This window comes from Ursus maritimus, unplaced genomic scaffold (genome assembly GCF_017311325.1).
Source record: "Ursus maritimus isolate PB19 unplaced genomic scaffold, ASM1731132v1 scaffold_30, whole genome shotgun sequence".
NCBI classification, from domain to species: Eukaryota; Metazoa; Chordata; class Mammalia; order Carnivora; family Ursidae; genus Ursus; species Ursus maritimus.
Window position 1 is genome coordinate 5,715,763 of NW_024425564.1, and position 19,964 is coordinate 5,735,726.

Below are 19,964 nucleotides of genomic sequence, written 5' to 3' on the forward strand. Positions count from 1 at the left end.
GGCTTTTCTCCAGTCTGAAATAAAACAAAGGAATTAGATTTTCCCCTTCACAGGACCTTCACTCCAGAGTATTAAATTGCTACAACCATGTGAAATATGAAGATTTGTGGTAGTGCTATATTTCTGTATTTGTCACTTCAAAGATAATTCTGGAATATTTGCCTTCTTTAATCTCCTATTTCTCACGTTTTCCACATTCCACTAATATATCTGTGATAAAATATGAGGTTCTGATTCTTTTGGGAGAGGAGAAGATAAATTTTTCTAGAGTGTACTGTAAAGCTTAAAATTTCATGTGCTGCCTGACATCTTTGAGCTTCAAAGGGCTCTAATCACCTGTAAACTCTCCTGCTCTCACCAGATATGCCTCCACCCAGCAGGAGAAACTCCACACTCAACTAATTTTCCCATCAGTTGAGGCAGCTGAACCCCACCTGGTCCTCAACCTAATGGCCTTCTGCTCCCTATCAGCCTGCAAAATTACTCAGACAAGCCAATTACATACTTCCATAGAAACCAGTAGCACCTCATCTTGTGGTTACTAAAAAGCTTGCCTCCCTCAGCCCCTGCTGGTTCACTCTGCTCCCAAGTGCAACATGTGGTCCTGCATGGCTTGTGGTGTCCTCCTCCCCCAGGATGTGAAAATAGGTGATTAATAAACTGCTGTCAAGCTCATATGTTCAGTGTTGGGTGTCAGTCTTATCCTATTTAGGGTGGGGAAGCCCTCCTTCACTAGCAACGTGAACAAGAGATGATCAGAACAGAGGGACAGATGAGATGATTGGTCCAACTATAACATCGATATTACTCACCTTGCTGATATAACTGCTTTCTTCTGACTGAGAAGGAATAACAATCTGTGAGATGCAAAGTACATAGCATGGAGTAAGGACTATTTCGTCTACTAGAATAAAGAAAATTGGAACACTTACCGAGCTCTTTCTCAAGCAGTTCTAAAAAGGAAAGAAAATAACAAAACATTTTATAGAAAACAAGTCCAAGGTTTATTTTCTAGATTATGTTACCTAAGCCCAGATCCTGAATATACCTAGATCAAGAAATTCACCCTGAGAATTAATACAACCATTTTTTCTAACTTCATGTTTATACCAATGAATTTTCTCTCTCCATTGGACTCTATTATAATATTTTATCCATGTCTTACTGGAGGTCTTGAGTTTCTAAGTACACTCATGTCTCTCTGTTCCAACAGATTCCATCCATATGCCCAGCTAACAAACCCATAAGTTCACAGATCCCACCCAGTCTGATTCACAGTTTTACCTTTGGCTTTGCTTTCTTTCTCTTTTTCCTCCTGGAGTCCCCATACTCTTTTCTTCTCCTGTTGTTCTTTCCAGGCCAAAAACACAACAGCACCCAGGAAAATCCCAAGTATGAAGAAAGTCCCAGCAAATGCTACCTTCCGAGGAGAGGTCCTAGGGAAGAAGGATTCTGATACAGAGGCCCCCTAAACCTGATTAAAAACATTACCATGCAATCCTATCCCATCCCAGTTCCTAAATATCCCCTCCTCACACCTATCCTGTCCCCCAAATGAGCAACACTGACCTGGGATAGAAATGGTTTCCACCTGCTCTTGTTCAAAGAAGGGGTTCTTCATGGAGCAGGACACTTTTGTTTTTGAACTGTCTCTCACAATAAGGGATGCCTCTATTTGAAACAAGCCATCATCATCTTGGGTCTCATCCTCAGAGAGAGTTGGTGTCTTCTCTCCCCTTGCATCTGTCCATTGTACCTCAGGCTGGGGAAACCACCCCTTGCCTGTGCATGTCAGCCTTATTCCTTTATCCTCTGGACCCACCATGAAAACACGAGGACCAGAACCCAGACCTGGAGAGGAGAAAGTTATTCATTTGGGACCTGGATGCCCTTGATCCAGAGTCCCTAATTTTACACAGTAACACCAGTGTGGGGAATATGGACAAAGAACCATCATTCTTGGTGGGAAGAGAGGGTTTTTTCCTTCTCTCATGAGATAAATGGGTAACTGTGGCTAAATCTCAAGAGATTTGAAGCTGATACTAAGACTCCATACTGACGCCTACCACATCTGTTCTGCCCAGGCATATCTGCAATTGGCCATAGAAGGAAAAGAGCAGAGTAAATTTTACCAATGTTAAGTTCTTTCAGGAAACACCAATATTTCTACATCTATCCATTCCACTTATTGAAGTCTTAAAGAAGACTACTTTCTGTGATGAAACTGAGTCTTCTTGTAGTCACTTCCTTAAACAATCTCATTTTGTAATGTTTTCCAAATTTTCTTTCTTCCCCTGAGTAGAGAATATCTAAAAGATGAAGGTAGCCAGGTGAAGTTATTCCACGAAGGAGTTGATCTTCTTTTTTCTTTTTTTAACTTTTCCACTCTCATTTATTTCTTTTCTCTCCACCACCCCTCCTCTACAACTTTGCACAGGTTGGGTCTACTAGTGGATTCATGTCACCAGCTCCCACATTAAAACATTACATTACTAGAATGCTTGAAGAATCCATTGTCTTTTTGCGAATAATGGCTATCCTGGCTTCTAAGGCTATATATTATTTGGTCCTTTAAAAACTTAATATATCATGGTATGGATCCTCTTGTGTCTAGCTCAGTTTTACTCTGATTCCTCAGATATAGGAAATATATTAGAAACCTTAGAGATCTTGTCTTTTTTGGCTAAAAATTATAATGCAGCTAATAATTTTTACTATCAGATCCTGACCTGCCTGGGAGGGGCACACTTCTAAAAAACAGAAAGCAATCTGAAAGACAATCTTCAGAATTGCTGGAGGGAATTACCAACTCTCTTGAACAAAGGAAATGAATAGAAGTGAGTAAAATCGGTCATGAGCAGAACAGACTCTTAACTATAGAGAACGAACTGATGGTTACCAGATGGTTGTGTGTGTTGGGGGGGTCATTGAAATAGATGAAGGGGATTACCATAATGCACACTAAATAATGTATAGAATTGTTGAATCACTATATTGTACACCTGAAACTAATATAACACTATATGTTAACTATACTTGAATTAAAATTAAAAAACAATAAAAAAGGAAGTTAAGAGGAAATAGGGGGGAAAAAGATATCAAAGAGAGAAAAAAAAGAAGCTGGTCACGAGCAAAATGCAACAGCTAAGGCCTACGAAGCAAATACTAATAGACAAAAATAGATCTTGTGTCTCCTGGAAAAATATAACCAATGAAGCTCCAAGTTGAAATAAGCAAGAACTATACCTATGTTGAGAAAGAGGAAAAGGGCACCTGGGTGGCTCAGTCAGTGTCTGCCTTCAGTTCAGATCATAATCCCAAGGTCCTGGGATGGAGTCCTGCATCAGGTTCCTTGCTCAGTGGGGAGACTGCTTCTTCCTCTGCCTGTTGCTCCCCCTGTTTGTGCTCTCTCTCTGACAAATGAATAAATAATTCTTTAAAAGAGAGAGAGAGAGAGAGAGGAACAGAAAGGGATGCCCATTCCTGAGCATAGAAGCAGCTTTACTAGGCAAAGTTTAACTCAGCAGAAGGTAAGTGTAGATGTATAATTGATCAACTGCTTCTAAAGGTTGGACTTTACATATTTCAGTCAATGAATGGATATGGGAAAGGCACTGAAAAAAATGACATGACTTATGTGAGGTTATGTGTGAGACTGTGAAAAACTTTGACTTCCTACTTAGAAAATACTAGAGTGGGATCACAGTAAAATGGCTCAGGAGAGTTTGTCACTCTTTCCTTCAGGACCTAATAGATTTGGATTCTTCTTAATAAAGTTATACATAAAGAAGATGGATAAAATAAGCCTGTAGATATCAGAAAAATCAAATGAGAAGTATTAACTTAAGATAGGCTTAACACATGCAAAAAATGAAGAAAAACATTACAATTAAGAAATTTGGGCAGAGAATAAGGTTTAGAAATGGAAACACTATGATATTGTGAAAGAAATGGGCAGATAAATCTTTCTGAACACAGAGTTTTTATAATTTGCCCTGGTATCTATGAGTTTATGGAAAATACACATTTATAAATTGGTACAGATTTTCTACATCATTTGCTATTAGTATAGAAATAAATGATATAATTAGGAACAAATATTTTGAACATTCTATAAACTCTAATACCAAAATAATACGTATATAAAGATCTAAATGTAAAAAGCAAAGCAATAAAAAGGAGAGAAGAATGAATTACAATCACATGCTCTTAACCACATAGAAAAACCTCACAAACATAATGGTAAGCAAAAACAAACAAACAACAAACAAACAAAAAACAGACAAAATAGTCCATCCATGTATGTGAAATTCATAAACAGACAAAAACTAATCTATGAGGTTAGAAATCATAATAGTGATTACCTTTGAGGATATCATAACTGAAAGGGAAAAATGGACTTTCCTGTGTTCTAATTAAGCTCCGTTTCTTGATTTGGGTGCTGATTTCTCAGATGTATTCACTTTGTGACTATTTGTTATGTGGTACATTTAAAATCAGTAGTAAATTCTCTGTGTATATTACATTTCAACATATTTTACAGAAAAGATATTAGGAGAAAGGAAGGTGAAATATTTTTGTGATGTTGGTATAAAGATGTATATCTAAGAGCACTAAAAAACTAAAAAGACATAAAAGATAATGTTGACAGTTCAGACTATGTAATACTTCTAAACTTCTATAACTGGAAAATATATGATTTCACTTATATATAGAACCTGAAAACAAAACAAACAAACAAAACACCAAAAACAAATTCATAAATACAGAGAACAAACTGGCAGTTGTGAGATGGGAGAAATAGGTAAAGGGGATTAAGAGGTAGGAACTTCCATTGGAAAGAAGGTGGCAGAGTAGGAAGACCCTAGGCACACCTCATCCCATGAACACAACTAGATAACTATCAAATCATCCTAAATGCCCCAGAAATTGACCTGAAGACCAAAAGAACAAATTCCATAACTAAAGGGAGAGAAGAGCCACATAGAAAAATGTAGGAGGTGGGGAGACGTGGTTCAAGGGAGAAAGGGATTGTGGGTGCTATGATGGGGCGGGAGTCATAGTTATGGAAAAGGGCAGGAGAGAGGGAGAAGCACACAGGGCAATACACAAGGAGAACACTTCCCCAAAGCCATTGGCTTAGAAAACAAGAATGGCTGAATTTCATTAGTTCTTTCAATCCTATGAATTGGAAGTGACAGAATGGAGAAACATTTATCATGCAATTGGATGTCAAAAGAAAGCCACAGTAGCAATACTTACATGGGACAAACTAGACTTTAAAAAAAGACTGTAACAGAGATAAAGAAAGATATTATATCATAAGAAAGGGGACAATCCAACCAGAAGATCTAACAATTGTAAATATCTATGCACCCAACATGAGAGCACTCAAATATATAAAACAATAACTAACATAAAGGAGCTAATTGATAATAACACAATAATAGTAGGGGACAGATCATCTAAACAGAAAATCAACAAGAAAACAATGGCTTTGATTGACACACAGGACCAGATGGACTTTACAGATACATTCAGAACACTCCATTCTAAAACAGCAGAATACATGTTCTTTTCAAGTGGACATGGAACATTCTCAAGAATAGATCACTTATTAGGTCACAAAATCCAGCCTCAATGAATACAAAAAGATTGAAATCATACCATGCAACTTTTCTGATCACAATGCTATGAAACATGAAGTCAATCACAAGAAAAAATCTGGAAAGACCACAAATCCATGGAGGTTAAACAACACGCTACTAAACAATGAATGGGTCAGCCAGGAAATCAGAGAATAAAAAAACACATGGAAACAAATGAAAACGAAAACACAATGGTTTAAAACCTTTGGGATGCAGTAAAAGCCGTACTAAAAGGGAAGTATAGAGCAACACGGGCCTATCTCAAGAAGGAAGAAAAATCTCAAACAACCTAACCAAACACATTAAGGAGCTAGAGAAAAAGAACAAATGGAGCCTAAAGACAGTAAGAGGAGGACAATAATACAGAGTAGAGCAGGGGCGCGTGGGTGGCTCAGTGGGGTAAGTGTGCAACTCTTGATTTCGGTTCGGGTCATGATCTCAGGGTCATGAGATCAAGCCCAGCACTGGGTGTGGAGCCTGCTTCAGATCCTCTCTCTCTTTTCTCCACATCCTCACCAATACCTGTTGCTTCTTGTGTTGTTAATTTTAGGCATCCTGACAGGTTTAAAATGGTATCTCATTGTGGTTTTGATTTGTATATCACTGATGATGAGTGATGTTGGGTATCCTTTCACATGTGTGTTGACCATCTGGATGTCTTCTTGGGGAAATTGTCTATGTCTTCTGCCCATTTCTTAACTGGGTTCTTTTTTTTTTTTCTTTTTTTTTTTTTTGAGGGTTGAGTTTAATAAGCTCTTTGTAGATTTTGGATACTAACCCTTTATCAGATATGTTGTTTGTAAATATCTTCTCCCTTTCTGTAGGCTGCCTTTTAGTTTTGTTGATTGTTTCCTTTGTTATTCAGAGGCTGTTTATCTTAATGAAGTCCCAATAGTTCATTTTTGCTTTTGTTTCCCTTGCCTGTGGTGATGTGTCTAATAAGAAGTTGCTCAGGCCGAGGTCAAAGATGTTTCTGCTGTGTTCTCCTCTAGGATTTTCATGGTTTCCTGTCTCACATTTAGGTCTTTCATCCATTTTAAATTTAGTTTTGTGTATGGTGTGAGAAAGTGGTCCAGTTTCATTCTTCTGCATGTTGCTGTCCAGTTTTCCCAACACAATTTGTTGAAGAGACTGTCTTTTTTCCATTGGATATTCTTTCCTGCTTTGTCAAAGATTGGTTGACCATATAGTTATAGGTCCATTTCTGGGTTTTCTATTCTGTTCCATTGATCTATGTGTCTATTTTTACACCTCTACTATACTGTCTTGATGACTACAGCTTAGTAATAGAGCGTGAAGTCAGGCATTGTGATGCCTCCAGCTTTGGTTTTCTTTTTCAACATTTCTTTGGCTATTGAGGTTTTTTTCTGGTTCCAAACAAATTTTAGGATTATTTGTTCCAGTTCTGTGAAAAATGTTGATGGTATTTTGATAGGGAGGGCACTGAAATTGTAGATTGCTCTGGGCAGCATAGACATTTTAACAATGGTTATTCTTCCAATCCATGAGCATGGAATGTTTTTCCATCTTTTTGTGTCTTCCTCAATTTCTTTCATTAGTGTTCTGTGGTTTCTAGAGTATAGATCCTTTACCCCTTTGGTAGGTTTATTCCTAGGTATCTTATGGTTTCTGGTGCTATTGTAAATAGAATTGATTCCTTAATTTCTCTTTCTTCACTTACATTGTTAGTGTGTAGAAGTGCCACTGATTTCTTTGCATTGATTTTGTATCCTGCCACATTGCTGAATTGCTGTATGAGTTCTAGTAATTTGGGGGTGGAGTTTTTTGGGTTTGCCACATAAAGTATCATGTTCTCTGTGAAGAGAGTTTGACTTCTTCTTTGCCAATTTGGATGCCTTTTATTTCTTTTTTTTTTTTTTTTTTTTTTGTCTGATTGCTGAGGCTAGGACTTCTGGTACTATGTTGAACAATAATGGTGAGTGGGCATCCCTGTGGTATTCCTGACCTTAAGGGAAAAGGTCTCAGCTTTTCCCCATTGAGAATGATATTCACTGTGGGCTTTCCATAGAAGGTTTTTATGATATTGAGATATGTTCCCTCTATTCCTATACCTTGAAAAGTTTTAATCAGGAAAGGATACCGTACTTTGTCAAATGTTTTTTCTGCAACAATTGGGAGGATCATATAGTTCTTGTCTTTTCTTTTATTAATGTGCTCTATCATGTTAATAGCAATCAATTCACATTGATTTCTGAATGTTGAACCACCCCTGCAGCCCAGGAATAAATCCCACTTGGTCGTGGTGAATAATCTTTTTTATGTACTGTTAAATTTGATTAGCTAGTATCTTGGTGAGAATTTTTGCATCCATGTTCATCAGGGATATTGGTCTGTACTTCTTTTTAGTGGGTTCTTTGCCTGGTTTGGGGATCAGGGTAATGCTAGCTTCATAAAATGAGTTTGGAAGTCTTCCTTCTATTTCTATTTTTTGGAAAAGTTTCAGAAGAATTGGTATAATTCTTCTTTAAATGTTTGGGAGAATTCTCCTGGGAAGCCATCTGGCCCAGGACGTTTTTTGTTGGGAGATTTTATATTACTGACTCAATTTCTTTGCTGGTTGTTGGTCTGTTCAAATTTTCTATTTCTCCCTGTTTCCATTTCGGTAGTTTGTAAGTTTCTAGGAAGTTGTCCATTTCTTCCAGATTGCCCATTTAGTTGGAATATAATTTTTCATAGTATTCTCTTATATTTGTTTGTATTTCTGTGGTGTTGGTTGTGATCTCTCCTCTTTCATTCATGATTTTGTCTCTTTGGGTTCTTTCTCTTTTCTTTTTGTTAAGTCTGTATAGAGGTTTATCAATTTTATTAAGTCTTTGAAGAAGTAGCTCTTAGTTTCATTTATCTGTTCTACTCTTTTTTTCTTTTTGTTTGTGTCTATCATTTATTTCTGTTCTAATCTTTATTATTTCCCTTCTTCAGCTGGTTTTAGGCTTCATTGCTGTTCTTTTCTAGCTCCTCTAGGTGTAAGGTTAGATTTTGTATTAAGAGTTTTTCGCTTCTTGAGGTAGTCCTATATTGCTATACACTTCCCTCTTAGGACTACCTTTGCTGCATCCCAAAGGTTTTGACTGTCATGCTTTCATTTTCATTTACTTCCATTTATTTTTTTAAATTCTTCTTTAATTTCCTGATTAACACATTCATCCTTTAGCAGGATATTCTTTAATCTCCACGTATTCGAGGTCTTTCTAAATTTTTTCTTGTGATTGACTTCCTATTTCATAGTGTTGTGGTCTGAAAATAAGCATGGCATAATCTCGATCTTTTTGTACTTGTTGAGGGCTAATTTGTGACCCAATATGTGATCTATTCAGGAGAATGTTCCATGTGCACTTGAGAAGAATGTATATTCTGCTGCTTTAGGATGACATGTTCTGAATATATCTGTTAAGTCCATCTGGCTCAGTGTGTCATTCAAATTCAAAGTCATTGTTTCCTTATTGATTTTCTGCTTAGATGATCTTTCCATTGCTGTAAATGGGGTGTTAAAGTCCCCTACTGTTATTGTAGTATTATCAATGAGTTTCTTTATGTTTGTTATTAATAGATTTATATATTTGATTGCTCCCAAGTTGGAGCATAAATATTTACAATTGTTAGATCTTCTTGCTGAATAGCAAGATTATGATATAATGCCCTTCTTCATCTCTTGTTACAGTCTTCATTTTAAAATCTAGTTTGCCTGATATAAGTATGGCTACTCAGGCTTTCTTTTAATGTCCATTAGTGTGGTAGATGGTTCTCCATCCCCTCACTTTCAATCTGCAGGAGTCTTTAGTTCTAAAATGAGTCTCATGTAGGCAGCATATAGATGGATCTTATTTTTTTATCCATTCTGATACCCTATGTCTTTTGATTGGCACATTTAGGCCATTTACATTCAGAGTGATTATTGAAAGATATGAATTTAGTGCCATTGTGTTACCTGTAGAATTAGTGTTTCTAATGACGTTGTCTGGTCCTTTCTATTCTTTGTTGCTTTTGTTTTTTGTTTTTTGTTTTCCCCTCCAGTCAGAGTCCTCCTTAAAATTTGTTGCAAGACTGATTTAGTGGTCATGAACTCTTTTAGTTTTTGTTTGTCTGGAAAACTCCTTATCTCTCCTTCTATTCTGAATGACGGTCTTGCTGGATAAAGAATTCTTGGTTGCATATTTTTCCCATTCAAGACATTGAATATTTCCTTCTACTCTTTTCTGGCCTGCGATGTCTCTGTGGAGGATTAGCTGCCTACATCATCTGCCTTCCCTTGTAAGTTAAGGACCTTTTTTCCCTTGCTGCTTTCAGAATTCTTTTTTTTGTCTGTGTATTTTGTGAATTTGACTATGATATGCATTGGCAATGGCCAGCTTTTGTTGAATTTAATGGGTGTTCTCTGCGCTTCTTAGATTTTGATGTCTGTGTTCTTCCCCAGATTAGGGAATTTTTTGGCTATAATTTGTTTGAATAAACCTTCTGCCCCTTTATGTCTCTCTTCATCTTCTGGAACTGCTATGATACAAATATTATTATGCTTTACTAATTCACTGTGTTCTCTAAGTCTACCTTCATGGTCCATTACCTTTCTTTCCCTTTGCCTTTCAGCTTCATTATTTTCCATAATTTTATCTTCTATATCACCTATTTGAACCTCTGCTCTATCCTTGTTTTTATGGTCTCCATTTGTGTTTGCATCTTGGTTAATTTCAGCCTGACTAGATTTTAGTTCTCTTATTTCTGTAGTAAGGGATTCTCTAGTTTCTTCTGTGCTTTTTTTGAGCCCAGCTAGTATCCTTCTAATAGTTGTTTTAAATTCTAGTTTAGACACCTTACTTATATCTGTATTAATTAAATCCCTGGCTGTAAGTTCTGCCTCATGTTCTTTCTTTTGGGATGAATCCCTCTGTTTCATCATTTTGTTCAGAGAAGAAAAGAAGAAAGAAAAAAGAAAACCAACAACAAAAAACAAAAATCAAAGAAAAACAAAAAACATACACAATAAACAAGAAAAACAAAAATAAAAAACAAGAAAACCAAACCAAACCAAAACAAAACTAGATCCTGGGTGTTTTTTGGTCTGCTTGTTAAAAGAATCTAGATCCCAGAATAAATAAATAAATAAATAAATAAATAAATAAATAAAAATGTAAAATACATCAAAATAAAATGAAAGTAAACTATATATATAAATTAAAATTTAAAGAATAATAAAAAATTAAAAAGAAATTGGAAATATAAGAAAATAAGTGAAAAAAATAATAATTTAAAAATAAAGAATAAAAGTAAAACAGAAGCTAGATCTTATTTCCCCTAGAGCTGAAACTTTGCAGCAGTCTATGATCAATAAACTTGGTGTGAACTAGTTATTTGTGCTGGTCTTCTCAGGGAGGGACCAGCTGCACTGATTCTCAGGCTCTTGCTTCAGTAGAAATGCATCTCCAGGGTGCAAGGGGGGCGGGGCTTGGTGTACGCAGCTTCAGCCTCCAATAGTTGCTATTTTGCCCCCTGAAGGCTTTCCGTACTGTTGGGCAGATGGAAATGGCTGTGCCCTGCTCTCTAGCCTCAGAGCTGAAAGTTCGGACCCCTACTCTTCAGTGAGCCTTCACAGAAGAGCAATCAATCACTCTATTTGTGTCCCTGGTTTCCATCTGAACCCTGCATTCACCCTGCCTGTGTTTGAGCCTTTTTATCTCAGGTGTGCCTCAGAGTTTCCAAACTCTAAATTTCAGGGACTCTCAGACAGGGACCCATGCTCTTTCTCTAGGGGAGGTTTTTGTTAGGTTTGCTGGCCCATCCTAGGAAAGCGGTCAGAAAACTGCCTGGTGGTTTGCAGTTTATAGCAGAAAGTTGGCACCAGGACCTGCTGCTCTCCACTGGATTCCCAGCTCCTGTGCCTGGGAACAGCACAGCATCTTGGTGCCATCCATTCTTCCTGCAACCCAGGAGATCCTCAGACCACCCTGTTGCTCTGGGATTCTGCCCCTCTTCACCACCTGGGCACCTTTAAGCCAGGCAAGGTCCCCATGGTAGCAAACCAAATTATGGAAGAAGCCCAAGTAGCCATCAACTGATAAATTATCTATATATAGTGGAATATTATTCAACCATCAAAAATAATGAAATCTTGCTACTTGCAATGCCATGGGTAGACCTAGAGAGTACAATGCTAAGCAAAATAAGTTAGTCAAAGAAAGAAAAATATCATATGATTTCACCCACATGTGGAATTTAAGAAACAAAACAAAGGAGCAAAGTGGAAAAAGAGAGAGAGAGAGAGAGACAAATCAATAAATGGACTCTTAATTATGAAGAACAACCTGATGGTTACCAGAGGGGATGGGGTTAGGGAATGGGTTAAATAGGTGATGGGGATAAAGGAGCACACTTGTGATGAGCACTGGGTGATGTATGAAATTGTTGACTCACTATGCTGTCCACCTGAAACTAATATTACACTGTATGTTAGTTAACATACAGTGAAATTAAAATAAAAACTTAAAAAAAATAAATTAAGCAACTCTATATGAATGAAAAAAAGAGAAAAATATATAATTTTCAATGTCATCAAAAGTATAAATAAATGCTGTTAAGACTTTAAACTGGAGCAATTATTAGAGTATCAGAGTGGCAAGATAATTATGGTTATTCTGAAACTGGAATTATTAAAGTAGAAGATAAAAGAATTAAAAGATGAGTTGTAAACTTAATTGTTTGAGGACTTTATCTTATATCAACTTATATTGCTGCATAGTTTATGTGCAAATATATGTATTTCATTATTTTTGCCATAATATTAAATTGAAAATTGTCAATGTTCATTAGAAAGTTAATTTTGACATAAATTATGGAATTTCTAGCTAATGAAAACATTTGTAATCATTAAAGAATATAATTTTTTGTAACCTGTCTCATATGTTGTAAACAAGAAAAAGGCAAATTATAGAAAAAATGTGAGATTTTAAATAATATTTGTATGTGTATACGGGGAGAAAATTACTTGACATTTTAATGTGTTGTTAAGTATGCTGAATTAACTATTGCTTGAGTTTTCCTCTAAACTTTCCCCTCTCTGATTCCAATTGGAATATTTCAGCTTCAGGGATATATGGCTTAAAGTAGGACTGCATGAAAAAGACTCTTGCTACATTGTTGAGTGCACAAATTAATGAAAGCAATTGTGTAATACAGGTGGGAAAAAGAAGGTCAATGAAGGAAGCCTTGATAGAGTGATTGGGAGGTTTCCCAAAACTACAAAGAGAGATTTTCAGGTGCTTCTTAAAGTGTTGCATCAAAAGTCTTTAATAACACTTGAGTGGCTCAGTCAGTTAGGCAAATGATTGTTGATTTCAGCTTAGGTCATGGTCTCAGGTCATGAGATCAAGCTCCACGATGAGTTCTGCATGGGGCTCTGTGCTCAGCAGAGTCTGCTTGAGATTCTCTTTCTCCCTCTGCCCTTCCCCCACTTACACTCTCTCTCTGAATAAATAAATAAGATCTTTAATAAAAAGTCTTTAATAATATCTGTGACTTAATCTTTGGAGTCAAGGGGAGAGATGTAACAGAACCTGGGAGGATGAGCATCCTTGCACTAACCAGTGAAGGCCCAAGACTGGAGCTGCATCCTGAATGCTTTGGGCCAAATAGGACCTTGCATAATTATTACTTAAGGGAAAGAGGGACAGAAGCTCCAATAAGAACTAAGACAAAACACACTAGCCTGATTGGCTGAGGGCTCAAAGATTCAATTTTGTTTTTAAATGAGTTAACATAGGGGCGCCTGGGTGGCACAGCGGTTGAGCGTCTGCCTTCGGCTCAGGGCGTGATCCTGGCATTGTGGGATCGAGCCCCACATCAGGCTCCTCTGCTATGAGCCTGCTTCTTCCTCTCCCACTCCTGCTTGTGTTCCCTCTCTCGCTGGCTGTCTCTGTCTCTGTCGAATAAATAAATAAAATCTTTAAAAAAATAAAAAAATAAAAAAATAAATGAGTTAACATAAACATTTTAAAGATTAGTTTAGGAACAGAGATTAAGGTCTTCTCTTTCCCTCTCTCTCTCTCTCTCTCTCTCTATATAACCTTTTTATTCCCCAAAAACTACTCCTACTTCACTTAGTCACTAAACATTAATTATTTTCTGGCCTCAATCCTGTGATGACAACTTTTATTCTTTGCAATACTAATCCACCCTGTCACAACCCCCACAGTCATTTCCTCCAAACAGTGCATTCAAGACTCAACCACTGACATTCCCAGCTGAGCCTTTGTCCATCACAACAGCCAACTGGGATTCCGGTCTCTGCCAGTAATGGTACATTTTGGTAATCATGGTGCCTACCTTCAAAATGTGTGACGAGACACATATCAGGGAAATAAATGATCTATTTGTATTGTAGATATTTATGGAAGTCGTTGAATTTTAAAGTACAGCATAATAAATGTATAAATAGATTAAGAGGATTTTGGGTTAAATCCAGTGTCTAGGATGTTGACCAGCTCCAAGAATATCTGCCTTTTTGTCTCTGTCCTTTTCTTCATCCTCCCCCGAAATCGAATACAACACACTTACATTCCCAAAGAGTGATCTGTATTCTCAGATAATTACTCACCGATCACCTTCAGCTCCAAAGTGGCTTCCTCAAAGTCACTGACTTTTTTAAAAAACACTTGTACATTCCATTGTCTGAGATCCAGAGACTGTAGATTCTCACAGCTACTCTTCCCTCAGTGATGTAATCATTCACCAACTCTGCTCTCCCTTTGAAATCTACCAGCTGTTCTCCCACCTGCTCCATTCCATCCTTATACACATACACAGCCTCTGAGAACCACCTCAGCTCCGTGCTCTCCACATTCATGACTGAGGACAGACGACAGGGCAGCACTGTGTCTGTGCCCAGCATGGCCACAATTGGCTCTGAGGGGCTGATAACCAAGAATAATCTGTGGAATAGAGCCATAGTGAAAAGAGTATCAATGACTTACCTGGGCATTTTGGAACACAGTGTCATTACTGACCCAGTAGAACCCCATAGACATTCTGTCATTCATACACCAGTTCTCTGCAGCACACATTCAGGCTGAAGATGGTAGTGAACAAGACAAAGAGGATCTCTACCCAATCAACAGGGTAATCTCTTATTAAGCAAATGATTTTTTGATAGCAATGGTGATAAATTCTATGAAGAAGGAGGGAAGAATGCTGGGAAATCATGAAACCAGAGTTTTTAATTAGGTCTTGGGCATCAAGATAAAAAATTAGTGAAATAATTCGAACTGATTCTTCCCTCTAATAATATGATGACTTATTTGCCCTTATGTATGGGCAGATAAATCATTATATCAAAATAAAGGATTTAGAATTCACCCAGGTATATATTGAGTAGTGATGGAGTAATTCAATACTTCCGTTCAGAGAATAAGAGAATCTAAGAATATAAAATACAAAGTATTGTTACCTGAGCCCCACATGGACATCTGGTGAAGTAGAATAGAGAAGAGGCCTCTTAGCAGAGAGAAGTTCAGGGCACCCACCATCTTTCTCAGAGCAAACAACAGTATGACACAGAGTAAGGTCCTGAAAATAGCTGGAGTAAAGATAAAAATGGAATCCATAAGGTAAAAATAATCAAAGCTAAGGCAGTTCACAGAAATTCTAAGAAATGGCCTCCAGAAGCTCTCCAACAGCTGCAGAGCGTTTTTCTCTCAGGGAACATCAGGGAAGCCTTTAACACTCACAAAAAAGACCCTTTTTCCCTTTTCCAAGGAAACAGTTTTCATCTCAACAACCATGTTCTGCATCTTGTCCAGTGGACAAAGAGACGGAGAGGAGGCAATGAGCAACCACAGAAAGAAATGGCTTTAGCACACACATTAATTACGCCTCAATGAATTCCACCCCCTCCCCACATTCCTATAGGACAGAGGAGCATATATAACTTGGCCTGTCCCCTACCAACCCCTAGGATCCTTGCCCAAATGCTCTCAGTTTCCTCTCTCTTGCCCATCACCCACAAGAGGCAACACTCACATCTTTTAAGTTCTTCTTACAGAGATGAAGGCATCCAGAAACTTCTCAGACTCATGGCCACAGGCGCTCTCTGCCATTCCTCCTAGTTACCTGCTCTTGGCTGCCCACAGGTCTCTCCTGTGAGACTTTCCCCAAAATGCCAAGAGGATATCAGACTTTATAAAACATGGGGCCAGGTTTTTTAAGGGGGTTCAGACAACCGAGAGAAAGAAGGCCCTTGCAGGGGATCTCTCAGAAGTACACTTCTCTTTGGCCACACTAACACACTCAAAACTGAAAGTAAAATAAGATAAAGAAAGCAAACTTTGACCTGTCATGTATAATGAGTCTATCTAATGATTACATACTTACAAAGTATAGAGGGGATCAAAAGCAAGTGATTTCTTTCTTTCTGAGAAGTATATTGTCTAGGTTAGTAGCATAGATATTAGAACTTGATGACCTGAGTTAAAATGCTGGTGAGACTATTTGCAACTTATGATTTTGAGAGAGTTAGTTATACAACCTCTCCATGCCTCAGTTTCCTCATGTGATAGTGTGTTAAATAATAGTATCTACGCTAAGTTTTGGGTGAAGAGTACATGAATGTATTTAAACATTCAGAAGAGTGTCAATAGCTTATAAATTATGTGTAGATTGTTAGCAATTTTTATTTTAACGTCTTGCTCACTCACCACAGTATATCTGCCATTCTGGCGATGAATTTTCATCTTCCAGTGGGACCCTTCATTATATTAGGCAGGAAATTGAGAAGACATGGGCACATTCACACTCTCTGACTCTTCTCCCAGACAGAAATGTTCTCCACTGACATCTGGATTTTATCCATCTTAACCAGGGTAAAAGAAAAACAGTATAAAATTCCCCAACCGATTCTCTGAGACTTTCATCTTCCTTCAATGCTATAAATAATGGAAGTGATAAGGATATTACTGTCCCCTACCTACATAAATCATTTTAGTTTTGAAGATCCTTCAAGTTCTATGAATTCTAGAACAATTGTTTCTTGCTTAGAATCACAGAAAGAAATTCTGAGTTAGAGACTAAAAAAATTTTAAAAATGCGAATCTACATTTTTGAAATTCTGTATCATAAGATTGAGCATCTACATATGGTTTATAAGAGACATAGCAAAACAAGAAATGAATGAATACAAACCAGACATGTTCTAACACAATTATAGATATGGCACTATTAATTTTAAAATAAAAATGACATTCAGAGAGAAATCATTCAAAGAAACAAAATTGCCCTTTCAAATAGATACATTTATTAATAACATGGACTTTCAAGTATTGCATGGTGCTAATAACATACAGCTGGATTTAAAAAAGCAAAAACAGTTTGGAACTCAAAAAGGAATTTATAGTCATAGAAAAGAACAGAACCATTATAGAACATTTAATGAAGTTACGGAAGTTTTAAATTATATAAACTATGCTGTAACAAATCTTTCTGACTTTGTAAGATCCACTAATTTCTCTTAATTTTTGATTAATATAAATCCACTGCAGGCTATTACGGTGGATTAGTAGAAATGACCCAGTGTGACATTTATCTAACCCCTTCCTCCACTGTGCTGGGAGTGCCAGATCTTTCCCAGGTGTTCTTATCTAAACAAACACCAAAATATCTGCTTATTTCAAGGATTATTTTTGGAACTTGCTTAAGTATCCAATCTCAATAGAAATTTGGATTTACATTTTCTAAACAGTCAGGGATTTGACATGCACGTGAATGATACTTGAATTTAAATTTATGAAATAAGTCACTACCACATAAACATGAAGGCCACAGTCTCCCTTGCAGGCACCTACTCTATTGGGAGAGTCTACCAGAAAAAGAAAAACACAGATAGAGTCTTCATGTAGCTCCTCCATTCCTAGGTAGCTAACTTCAACAGACAACATGTACCAAATCTCTTATCCTTCCATCTTACTCCAACTCAAGTAACAGCGGCCACCCAAAGTGGAATAAACGGAACTTGGGGTGTATCTCCAAACCTTCTCCCTGCTCCAAGCCCCTGTGTTCAAACCCTATAGCTTTCACTCTTTTTTTTTTAAGATTTATTTATTTAATTTATTTATTTATTTATTTATTTATTTATTCGACAGAGATAGAGACAGCCAGCGAGAGAGGGAACACAAGCAGGGGGAGTGGGAGAGGAAGAAGCAGGCTCACAGCGGAGGAGCCCAATGTGGGGCTCAATCCCATAACGCCGGGATCACGCCCTGAGCCGAAGGCAGACGCCCAACCGCTGTGCCACCCAGGTGCCCCTGTAGCTTTCACTCTTTACATAAGAGTTTTGTGATGCAGAAACTTCTGATTCTTTGTCTAGGAACTTCTTTCTTTTGCCCTTACATTTAGATGTTCATTTTGTAGCTTAGATAATTTTAATTTCTACTCAGGAATGTAAAGACTACATTTGTTTTCTAGCAATGAATTCAACATGACAGATGTATGATGGAAGCTGATTCTTTCTCTTTTGTGCATAATGGGTTTTCTGGACTGTAGAAGCTTTAAGGTTTTCACTTGTTTGTAGTTTTAAAACTTTATTTATTTATTTATTTTTTAATGGGTACAATTATTATCTACATTTTTATTTATTTTTTTATTATAATAATATTTTTTAAATTATATTATGTTAGTCACCATACAGTACATCCCTGGTTTTTGATGTAAAGTTCGATGATTCATTAGTTGGCGTATAACACCACTGGAGGAGATAATGTAGTTTTAAAACTTTAAAAAAATTTGTTGTATAAATGACATTTTTTTCCTCCAATAATTTAACGCTTTATGAAGTGCCCTTTCTTCTGATTCTGGCCCCTAATCTGCTTCCCAGTTTAGAAAACCTATTAGATGAATATTGAAGGTCTGGATCCATTGTCCTCAATTTAACTTATGTCTCTTAGGTTTTATCTCTTTGATTTAAAGTATCATATTCTGGAAGAATCCAGTAAACCCATTTTTCTAGCCCAATATATATTTTTAAGTTTTAATTTACAGTACACTTAGTTAACATACAGTGTAATATGAGTTTCAGGTGTACAATTTAGTGATTCAACACTTTCATGCAACACCCAGTGCTCTAGCCCAATATTTTGACCTGTAGAGGTGTCTACTCTGGTATCTGACCCTTCTAGCTGGTTTCTATTTTAAGTCAGCTTTCCACTCCCAAGAATGTGAATTATTTCTTTAGTCTTAAATTTCCTACAAATGAGTCCTTCTTATTGTGCTTCACATTTGAATTTAAAAAATCTTTATATATGTTTTATTCTTTACTTTTTCATGTGAGAGAAATCTGAAAATTCGAGATAAGCAAAAACAACAGATAGAAATACCCCTATTTGTATCACTCAGACATAAATACCTTATCATTTTTTTGTGTGATTTTGAATCTAACCTACCATATTTCTTAAGCAAATAAGATTACACTATTCATGCTGTTTTAAAACTGCTTTTTGAAGTCAGTAAGATCTTGTAGTGCTCCTTTTCCCTTCCCCCTCACCTTTCTCCTTAAACACATGAACACTCTTACGATGTAATTCCCTTAAAATATTCTCCATAGATTAACTGACTTTCCTCAAACAATTCTCTATTGTTGGGAAAAATATCTAAGATATTTATGTGACTCTTTCACATGTATTTTTCTAGCTTTGTTGGAAATGTATATTTATTTACATTTTCAAATAGAACACACACACAAGCCTATTCACAAGTTTCAAAGTAAACAAGAGGCAAGTAGTAACATTAACCTTTACATTTCTCTTTCAGTGTTTCCCTCCCATTCCCAAATACTTCAGACCAAAACTATTAGGTGGATGTCAGAGCCCAAGTGAGACTAAAGGACCTCAGTGGGGAGGGCAGCCCACCACCATGGTGGGAGAGGACTTGAGTGGGCGAGCAGGGTATGAGTGAGGTGGGGAGGCAGCCCTGAAGAGAACTGCAGAAGAATATATTGTACTATAGTCAAACAATGCCATATTATGCAACAATAAAAAATTTAAAATGTACTGATAAACACAACATGGTTGAATCTCAAAAAACATTTTGTTTATCCAAAGAAGTCAAACACAGAAGTGGACATACTATAAAATTTCTTTTTTATTGTTTTTGAAGTTTTAGAATAGGCAAGATTAAGCTATCATGATTTATATCAGAATACTGTTTGTTTTTCCTGGAATGAATTGACTGGCAATGGAGATGAAGGAACTTTTCAAGAGACAGACATAGTCCATATTTTGAGGGAGGTGGTAGTTACATGAGTGTAAAGATTTGTAAACTTCATTT

At 36.9% G+C, this 19,964-nt stretch overlaps 1 protein-coding gene across 1 annotated transcript in view; it reads right to left on the bottom strand.

Annotated features, from left to right (window-relative positions):
* BTNL2 (butyrophilin like 2) overlaps positions 1 to 14,601 on the bottom strand; it is a 32,685-nt gene extending 18,084 nt beyond the window's left edge. Inside the window, 3 exon segments of the mRNA XM_040644614.1 lie at positions 933 to 953; positions 1,570 to 1,851; positions 14,307 to 14,601. Coding sequence (XP_040500548.1) covers positions 933 to 953; positions 1,570 to 1,851; positions 14,307 to 14,601 — 598 coding nt within the window.
* Between the last annotated feature and the right edge of the window lie 5,363 nt (positions 14,602 to 19,964).